Source organism: Lytechinus pictus, chromosome 15, assembly GCF_037042905.1.
Source record: "Lytechinus pictus isolate F3 Inbred chromosome 15, Lp3.0, whole genome shotgun sequence".
In the NCBI taxonomy this organism is placed as follows: Eukaryota; Metazoa; Echinodermata; class Echinoidea; order Temnopleuroida; family Toxopneustidae; genus Lytechinus; species Lytechinus pictus.
Window position 1 is genome coordinate 25,029,800 of NC_087259.1, and position 10,504 is coordinate 25,040,303.

Below are 10,504 nucleotides of genomic sequence, written 5' to 3' on the forward strand. Positions count from 1 at the left end.
GAGAGGTACCGGTACCGTAGTGTTATTACGTAACAGTACACGAAAATTGGAAAGCTCTATACAGCTCACTGGGGCCGATTGCACGAAAGGGTCTTTCCAAGGACCGTCTTTCGTGTCGCCCATCTTTTATGATACGCCATGTGAAACGCATTTCAAATAAATTATCTGCAAATATATTTTATTTGTCCGTTAAAATAAACAAAATATTTGTTTATAAAATGATGTGATATCTCATGAAATTGTATAAAATTTGATTTAAAAGCAAGCTTACGAATTTTATTTGTTTATCATAAATTTCAGAAACACCCCGCTTATAGCGCATCATAAAAGATGGGCGACACGAAAGACGGTCCTTGGAAAGACCCTTTCGTGCAATCGGCCCCTGGATTTGGACCAGGCAGGATCAGGAACAGAGTCGTCGTTTGCATCTAATTCTTCAAGTTCTTTGGATTTTTTTTCTTCAAAATATAATTTGGAAATAAGTTCTGTGAATTAATCGTCATTCATCAGTGTCACTGCAGTGAGTGCAGAGGAGACCAGCCAGGCCCAGCCCCAGGCTAGTTAATCTTCAATGATTAATCAAGTTGGGACGATCATTTTTTTTTTGGTGGAGCCTGGATTGGATTAGGGGGAAGAACTCTATATATTAAGGCCTTTTATAAGAGGATAAATAAGAGGTTTAAAAAAACAAGTTATTGTTAATAAATTGTTCAACCAAAAGAAAATTGACATTTCTGTGAATGTGATTGGTTGCAGAGAACGGCCCAGAGAACTTGACTCAATATTACTGAGCCTGCATGAGTGAGATCAGCCTCTGAGTCTGAGTCTGACTGACCACAAGTCAATCCCGATCAAGATCTAGTACCAGTTCCAACTCTTTGAGATTGAGGCAACTTAAGTGTAACTGAACTATGGCATTGGAAGCCATGCAAAGAGTTGATGAAGTAGACATTGATGGATCAGGGAGATTCAAGTACATCCTGATAAAACTATCAGTTGGAGACCAGTCAAAGTATATTGTCAGAGGTTACAGACGTTGTGGATATCATGGTAAGGATAGTGCCTAGACAGAAATTTTCTGTCAGTTAATAGCATTGCCTATTGGCCTCATATTCGAATCAGGGACAACTCGGACCGTGGGCAGAGTTGTCCCACCAGAAAAAATAGACACAAACTTGTGGGAAAAAAAATCACGAAAGAGGTGTGACAACTCGGCCTGCAGTCAGAGATGTCCCAACCCCCTCATATTTAATGGGTTGTCTTCTTACCGTACAGACAAATCTTCTATTATTGCAGAAAAAAACTAGGCCCTTCAAATAGGTTATAAAAAATCCACCAAAAATAAAAAGATACAACATTTCTAGGCCATTATGAACAGATAAAAAACATAATTTTATTTTCTACTTTCGTCTTTATTTCTTATTTTTACTTGTGATATTATTGGTCGGACATCACCCATAATGAGGGTATCATGAGTGATTCTTCATCTTGCTTTGAATTTTACAATTTATTCCTTCAAATCAAACTTCCTCAATTTTTATGTTCCTGTGTCGCTGCTGAAATTGATAACACTTATCTTGATTTTTATTCTGTGTTTAAATCTCCCTTGTGCGATTGACTAACTGGTACATGCAAAAAGGACCTGGCAGTTACAGTATGTGGGCTATACTTTTTGTTGCTGATATTAAGAACCTAAAGACCTTTTTTTTTGGGGGGGGGGGGTGGGGGATGACAGTGTAGGCAGAATTCACAAGTAGGCTACCTATTAAATTGATACAAATATAAAATATGTATTCATTTCTTGTTTTATAGTTGTAAATAAATAGAATATCAATAGACAATATTTCATTTGATATATATTTTATCACTCATTAGGCCTAAGTATTTGCAAAATAATTTATAGTTTCCGAATCAGAATAATGATTTAATATAAAAATTGTATTTTTTTGGTACATTTATTTAAGCATCATGTATGTATTGTATTAATTCTGCAGCTGATATCTATGACGAGGTAACTCCTGCGCTTGAGAAGCAAGGTATCCAATGTGACTGTCCAGGAGGGGGAAGAATCGAGCACGACAAGAATGCCAAGACTATTCTGGTATATGGATACTCCATGGTAAGTGATGAAAGTCAGTGTCATTAAATGAGCTTCAGAAGTTAGATTTCACAGGGGTGTGAGAGTTCAGATTTTTATCTGATTTCAGATTTTTTTCTTTTTGATATTCAGCTTAATTTCAGCTTATATTTGGCTTTCCTCTGTACAAAAAGTATGGGAGCTCTTTCTATTTCAGACTTTCTACAAGTTTCGGCTTTTTTCAGATCTTTTTATTTGTGACCACTCACAACCCTGATTTCATGATTTCACCAATTGTACCAGATCTAATTCTATGAAGAATTTAAGATATGGTGACAATTAAACTAGAAGTCTGTGTTTGCTGCAACTAGATTTAATGCAGGAACCCATTTACACCTGAGTGGAGAGTGGGTGATAATTTATGCAGAATCATACAATTTAAAAAAATACAAATTAATTACACAAAATACTATATTACTGATGAAATTTTATATTATTTCTTTTGTATAACTTAGTGCAGTGTTGTATCCATAGGCCCATATATCTCGCACTGAATTCCAAAGACTTGTAAACAATGTATATTGGTGATCACACTTTTACTGTAACCGCATCCAAAGAATGGAACATAATCCCGGCTTTTTTTTAATCAGCAAACTCTAGAGATCAATTCAAGAAACTCCTAAAAACCAGAGAAAAAATTACACGGGACTGGGGGCGATTTACCCCCCCCCCCCCCCAAAAAAAAAAAAAAATGTTCAAAAGAGTCCTGGAAACTAAAAAAAAAAGGAGCCCGGAAATCAATGTGCCATGGAAATCTCCATTCATTGCAATGTTAAACTCATCCAATGTTGCAGATATAGGCAGTAAGTTGTGAAATGAAACCCCCCAAAATCCCCCCCCCCCAGAAAAAAAGAAAAAAAAGAAAAATGCCTTGTAAAAACATATCTCTTTCTTGATTAGAATTTTTCTTTGTTTTCATAATCTCATTCATACTTTGTAGTTTGTAATTATGTATTTGCTTGCTTTTTATTTTGTAAGTGGTTTGAGTTCTGGTAAATGATTTCATTATATTCATAGTTGTCTTATCAATTATTTCAGTATTTTGATAAAAAATTCTCCCAACCTGAAATTCAAGTTTCTCCTCTCCTCTCCTTGTATATATAAATTTCTTTCTTGTACTTTCTCCCTCCATCCTTCTCTATCTCCCCCTTTGATTTTCCTTTATTCATTTTCTATACAGGGGTTTGGACAGGCTGACCACAGCATGGCAGTGCAGATTCTGAAGAAGAAGTACCCAAGCTATACCAGTATTACATTCAACAACGAGGGCTATTGATGTATAATATGGTTCAAGATGGTTGCATTCACATTTGGTGAACAAATGCCAATTTGAACTAAAGATATCCATTGTCAATTTCATCTTACCATGTTCTGGGAAGGAATGATTTTGCGTAAGTTTTAGGAGGTCTATGCATATCAAGTCATAATGATGAATAAGGGCAAGTCTAAACTCAAAGATATCCATTATTTGTCTAGTTCATCTGACCATTTACCAGGAGAGAAGGATTTGACATGAGTCTTATGTGATAAATATTGACCCACAAACTCATGCAAAAATCAATGATAGTACTTCAGGTATGAATCAACATTAAATAGTAATGATAATATGCAAATTTTTTATTGCCCCTACTACAATGTTTATAGTTTCTAAGCAATGTAAACTATTACCCCGTCATTAGCACATCTCTTATTGGGCGCTTCCTTCTGGGTACCCATTTACAACACCTGGGTGGAAAGTGGCAAATATAGATCAACACCTTGTTAAAGTGTCACACAAGTGCTGCAGTGGAATTTGAACCCCAGACTTTGTGGTTCAAAGTCCAGAGACTTATCCACTGAGCCGCAACACCTCTACTATTAAACACCTCTCTATAAAATGTAAATGCTGAAGGTGACATCAATACTTGACCAGGCATCCCTTATCAAGAGGCATCATCTAGAAATAGTTTTTAATGTGGATTTTTGTTTAAATTTCATATGAATCCATCCTTTGGTGCTCTTTCTGCCCCATTTTTAATATTTAATTTTATTTTAGGGGGGGGGGGGATGAAAACAATGAGATAGTAGAATTTGAAAAAAAAAATCATCTACTTCAGTGTTATCAGTATTTGCATGAACACTGGTGCATGAATCAGTGTATGCAGGAATGTTCTAACTAGCAGGGCTAGTGTGTGATGGTTTTGTTAGGGTGCAATTTTTTGCATGGATTATGAGTATAATGCCAACAAGATGGGTACAGTAGTCATCTTGCCAGTGGCCTTTTGGTTTAATATTGCGTCATGCATCATTCGCATGCGAGTGAAGGTGGTGATAGTGCACTTGGCTCTATTGCCTCATGGAGTGTTTCATATTTTTCTTTCAAAATCTTGGTCCCATAACATAAATCTCATTGCATTGCCCCCTACAGGATTGAGTGAAGTTTTTGGTGATCCCAATATTACATCATGCATCATTTCTTGGTACTGTACATAATACAAAATGACCTTTTCACAATCACTGTGAAACAGTTCCCTTGACAATTGAAACACACAACCAGATATATAAGAAACTTTAATCTTTTACTTCTATTGTCATTCTACCCCTGAAATATTATTTTTATTGTGATTTTTGAGCAAATTTGTGTTTGAATGTTAACTAATGCACTGTTAAGAGTGCTATATCCGACCTACATGTATTTCCTGTTTAACTTTGAATATAAAATTATGATTTATAAGAACTACTGTTTTGATTTTTTTTTTGCCTGTCGATGGCAGCATATATTTGTCCAGATCATGTCCCTGTTGGAAAGATCAATGTTATGCAATGCAGTGTTTGCACAGTTTGTTCACAAAGTGGACTTGGACTTTGTGAACATATGATTCACAATATCAAAATACTCAAATTTAACAAAATATAAAGATAACTTCGCACTGTGGACACCTTGGCAGTGTGAGTGATCAGTTCATGTAGTGATACTCTTGACTGTTCACAAAGTTAAAATGCTGTAAGGTTACAATCTGGGAATAATTTAACACTGTGGACACCTCCACAGTGAGTGTTCGCAATTCACATTGTGGACTATGTGAATATGTGATTTGCAAAGTTGAAATGCTCTGATGTAACATTGTGAGAATATTTTCACACTGAACATATCCACAGTGTGTTCACATAGTGCACTCTGTGACTGAGACTCCCCAATTTAAAAGGCTTTAATGTAACAATGGGATAATAATTTCACACTGTGGATACCCCCAGAGTGTGAGTTATCACACTGTGTTCATAATTTCAATGAACTATGCCATTATGAGGTTCACAAATTAGTTGAAATGCTCTGATGTAACAGTGTGATAATAATTTCCCACTGTGGACACATCCACAGTGAGTGTTCACACTTCACTGGTGTGTTCACACAGTGCACTCTGACTATGTGATTCACAAAATTAAGATTCTTAAATGTAATAATGTGAAACTAATTTCCCACTGTGGACACCTCCACAGTGAGTGTTCACATTGTGTTGCACACTGAACACACCGTGGGACACTGCTCTTTCCAACAGGCTAACACAGTTTGAATGGTTCTGTGAGGGTGTGTGTTTTTTCACTTGGTCTACATGCAGTTGGCCTACTTCTCAGGTACATGTAGTGTAGTACCACATGGGAAAGCCCATTTGGTCTAATATCTAATTTGGTCTAGTTGTTGTTTGGTCTACACGACACTTGGTCTAATACCCACTGAATCGAATGCCCAGATAGTCTAATTTGGATTTTGTCTACTTATTTTTTTAAATTTGATTCATATGCACTAAGTTATTTTAGACGAATTGGCCCGTATTCTGAACTCGGGTTTATAGTAAACCCTGGTTTAAAGTTTTGGTTGAACTATGGAGAGTCAATTGGGGCACAAATCCCTAACAGTACATATTCAGTTTATTAACTCATATGACACCAAAATTGTTCATGATTGTCTGGGAATTAATGATAACTGAAGTATTTTTCTTCTTTATGAAAGCAACAGGAAACAAAATATCAAACATAAGATATTATACAATGTAAACGGAATCTTTATTTTTTTTGCTCCCTATAATTATAGCACAGAGTTAGACAATGGTTTACGTTAAGCCTGACTTTAGAATATGGGCCATTGGGTATATCCTCAATCAAAATTAGGCAAAATTGTAAATAGGCTAAATGGCAATAGACCAAATGGTTTGTAGAAGACGATTTTGGGAGTATTTCATGAAAGGACTTGTCTGACGTTTTATCCGACAAGTCCCGTTTTGTTTTCCGACAGTAACCACAGTAACCGTGCTTTTCAACCAATCAAATTCAGGAAAGTTGTCAGATCTGACAACTTGTCGGATGAAAATGTTGATGAAACACTTCCCAGAAGTAGACGAAGCATGTTTAGACCAAGTGTTGTGTGATTGCGGGTTACACAAAAATCGACACTATCGGAAGGGAAAGTGAGAGATATGAATTGGAAGGAGATATGAAAGCTTTTACAGGAGGAAAGGAGGGATAAAATGAGAGAGAGAAAGAGAGAGAGGGGGGGGGGGTAGAAAGAGAGAGGAAGTGAGTGGTTGATTGGAAAAAAGTTATTGAAAAATGTACATGACAGCTAACGGCAGAATCGAGTAGAATTACTAATGACAAAAGCGCAGGGGCGGCGCCAGGATATTGTATTTTTTTTTTTTTGGGGGGGGGGGGGCAAAACGACCTAAGAGAAATGTCATATTTTTTATCGATGTAATTAAAGGGATATTAATTATGGGCCTAGGTATCTCCTTTTATGCTTTTCTTTCTTCTTTTCTCCCTCCCTTGCTCCCACTAGCGTACCTAAGGGGGGGCAGACTGCCCCCCCTGACGAGTCACAAGCAAAGAAAAAAGGGAAAGAAAAGAGGAAAAAGGAAAGAGAGAAAAAAGAGGGAAGGGGAAAAAAGAAGAAATAGTAAGAGAAAGGGGAAAACAAAAACTGGACTGCAGACTGTCGGAAAAAATTATAAACTGTCGGGCACACGGGGTGTTCCAACTGAGTCGGTTTTTTAGTTCAACCATATTTGTCGGTAAATGCCAATTAAACTACACTTTTATCGGTAAATTGTGATTTGTACGTAATGCGACTTTTAGAGCTCTCTGTACCGATAGTGAGTACGGACTGGGCTGACCAGGGACAGGAAAAAGGTACAGAACAAGTTTTAGGTAATGCAATTAAAACAATAAAAATTTCGCTCGCGCTAAGCGCTCGCATTAATTTTTTAGTTGGATACCTAAAATAAATGTCTGGTTTTCAGGTTAAAATATCAAAAATTTTCTGCTCACACTTTGCGCTCGCGTCAATTGATTAGTTATAAACCAATTTGTTCACGGTTACAAAAAGTGCTTATAATATCCAGTTCTTAGGCCGGAATATCAAAAATTTCAGCTCGCACTTCGTGCTCACATATAACTGTTTAGGTATCTCCATCCTGTTCATAGTTAAATGAAGTGTTTAGAATGTCCGGTTTTCAGGTCGGAATATAAAAAATAAAAAATATATCATTAGAAACCAATTTATTCACGGTTACAAAAATTGCTTAGAATATCAAGTTCTTAGGTCGGAATATCAAAAATTTCAGCTCTAGCTTCGCAAACGCATAAATTCCATCCTGTTCATAATTAAAGGACAAGTCTACCCCAACAAAATTTTGATTTGAATAAAAAGTGAAAAATCCAACAAGCATAACACTGAAAATTTCATCAAAATCGGATGTAAAATATGAAAGTTATGATATTTTAAAGTTTCGCTTATTTCACAAAACAGTTATATGCACATCCCGGTCGGTAAGCAAATGAGGGAACTGATGACATCACTCACTCACTATTTCTTTTGTATTTTATTATATGAAATATTCTAATTTCTCCTCATTATCCTTGTGAAACAAAGTTTTATTTCGAACATGTTGAATTACCATTGCTTAACATTTATGGTTCAGTCAAGTTGGTCCTTATTGTCAAATCTGCAAATATTGAAATAATGTATAATTCGAACAATGAAAAACAAAACGAAATAGTGAGGGGCATCATCGATTCTCTTGTTTGCATGTGACTAAATTGTGCATATAACTATTTTGTGAAAAATAAGCGAAAATTTAAAATGTCATAACTTTCTTATTTTGCATCCGATTTTGATGAAATTTTCAGCATAATGCTTGTCTGATTTTTCTCTATTGATTCGAATCAACATTTTTACGAGGTGGACTTGACCTTTAAATGAAGTGCTCAGAATGTAAAGTTTTCAGGTCGAAATATCAAAAATTGCTCACAGCAATTAATTGTTTTTAACTACCATCTTGTTCATAGTTTTAAAAAAAAAGGTGCTTAGAATACCCACTTTTCAGGGGTAATATCTCAAATTTTCAGCTCGCATCTATTAATTATTCAGTTAGAAACCAATTTTTTCATGGTTTCTAAAAGTGCTTAGAATATCAAGTTCTTAAGTCGGAATATCAAAAGATTTAGCTCACGCTTCGCGCACGCACGACTGTTTAAATACTCATCATGTAAAACTACTTAGAATGTCTAGTGTCCAGTTAGGAATATCAAAAATTTTAGCCCGCGCTTCGCGCTCGCATGATTTATTAAGGAAGTTACCCATCGTATTAATAATTAAGGGCACAAAATGTATCGTTTCAGGTCTAATTTTTAGAAAAAAATCAGCTCGCGCTTCGCGCTCGCAATTATCATTTTTATATTATTATTTTTAACTGATTTCAATGTCAAATACCTTTTTTTATAACGTCTCCAAATCAGCAGAATTGGGAACATAATGTAAACACCTTCAGAGGAATAAAAGAAGTATGTTTATATAAACATTGCAATTACCACTTGATTAGAAATATATCGATCACGATCCAATACATTTCATTTCTGGAATGATATAAAAAAAAAAGAATTAATTTTCGACAATAAAGTGCAATCGCCCGATAGCAAATATCAGTAGTAGCAAGATCCAAACTGTTTTATTGGGTACCCCTGGGTAACCTTTCCCACCTTCAGTGCCACTGCCGGACCTACACATCCAACGTGTATGGGGGGGGGGGGTGGGCTGCAAAATGCAGGGCAACGAGGACTGCGAGGTGCCCAAATATCCTCGTGTATTGGTAATTTTGTGACCGAATGTATAATTTCTGCACGTTTCACATCATGTAAAAAGGCTAAATAATAATTGGAAAAAAATGTTCGCTCGCTTTGCTCGCTCGAAAATTAAAAATTGTGAAGTTGATATTTGGGCAATTATTATCAGCCCCCCCTTGAAAAAAATTGTGCCTATATACGTCCATGCCTATCACCCCCACCTTGCTCATTCTTGTCACTTGCCCCCCCCCCCCTGACGAAATATGCCAGGTACGCCACTGCTTGCTCCCTTTTTATTTCAATACTTGAAAATTCTTAGGGGGTCGCCTTTTGTAATGCATATTAAGATTTTTTTTTAAAGGTAAATTTAGAGTACAACTCGTGACAAAGGCAATATTAACACAGAACTTTATCATTTTGAAGAAAGAGAGAGAAGGGGGTGGGGTGATAAAGGGTTTGTCTCACCCACGGACCAACGTCTGTGGTATATAGGACTTCTTTTGAACCAAATCAAAATATACTCAAAGATGCACGGGAAGCGTAAACATGAAAAAATAAGTGAAAGAGCGTTTTGTTTATAATTCAATCATGAAGCAATATATATTCAGCAAAACTCTCATATGAACACTTCAAATAAAGTTGGAGAAGATTAAAACTCGCGAAGTTTCATTTATCAATTCCTACAGAGTTGACAAACCCTCCCTGTCAAACAAGTAGACAAGAAACATGAAGGAATCTAGTCTACCATTTCACACTCTCATTATGCGAAAACCAAGGGTACGTGCCTGCATGCGGACTTATTCCTAAACATATTCTGATTGGTCGAAAGTTACCTGTCTATCAAGATTGCTCTTACGAAAGAGGTGTGGTGACGCTCAATGCAATGGACTGGACTCCAGGGTCCCCGTCTTACAAAGAGACACGAATGATCCGATATTTTAACACACATACATCATATCTAGAAACAAACATATGCGTTTTAGATGTTAACGTTACTATAAAATTCCATAGTTTTAGTTTAATCGGATCAATCGCAACTCTTTGTAAGACGAGGAACCTGTTAAGGACTGCATTTAGTGACTCATGAATAGGACACACATCTCACCAATCAAATAATGCGGGCGCGAAGCGCGAGCTAAAATTTGTGATATTTAAACCTGACAATTTGACATTCTAAGCATTTTTGTAACCAGGAACAGAATGAGCCTACCTTACTAAACAATAATTCATGCAAGCGCGAAACGCAAGCCAAAAACTTATGATATTCCAACCTGA

At 36.3% G+C, this 10,504-nt stretch overlaps 1 protein-coding gene across 6 annotated transcripts; it reads left to right on the forward strand.

Moving 5' to 3' along the window:
• Positions 1-7: 7 nt before the first annotated feature.
• LOC129277608 (14 kDa phosphohistidine phosphatase-like) lies at positions 8-4,853 on the forward strand. 6 transcript variants are annotated; one of them, XM_064110107.1, is made up of 5 exons: positions 8-63; positions 362-440; positions 757-1,050; positions 1,995-2,119; positions 3,318-4,853. In XM_064110107.1, the coding sequence occupies exons 3-5, from the start codon at positions 912-914 to the stop codon at positions 3,411-3,413; spliced, it is 360 nt and encodes a 119-aa protein (XP_063966177.1). In that variant the 5' UTR covers positions 8-63; positions 362-440; positions 757-911; the 3' UTR covers positions 3,414-4,853. The 6 variants fall into 6 exon arrangements, with proteins under 6 accessions (XP_063966177.1, XP_063966176.1, XP_063966178.1 ...); XM_064110106.1 differs by having other exon boundaries at positions 19-63; positions 362-482; XM_064110108.1 differs by having other exon boundaries at positions 25-63; positions 362-414.
• The last annotated feature ends 5,651 nt before the right edge of the window (positions 4,854-10,504 follow it).

Coding starts and splice junctions, on each gene's coding strand:
- LOC129277608 (XM_064110107.1), top strand. CDS start 912: ATGGCATTGGAAGCCATGCAAAGAGTTGATGAAGTAGACATTGATGGA. Junction 1,051..1,994: donor CAGACGTTGTGGATATCATG/GTAAGGATAGTG, acceptor TTAATTCTGCAG/CTGATATCTATGACGAGGTA. Junction 2,120..3,317: donor TGGTATATGGATACTCCATG/GTAAGTGATGAA, acceptor TTTTCTATACAG/GGGTTTGGACAGGCTGACCA.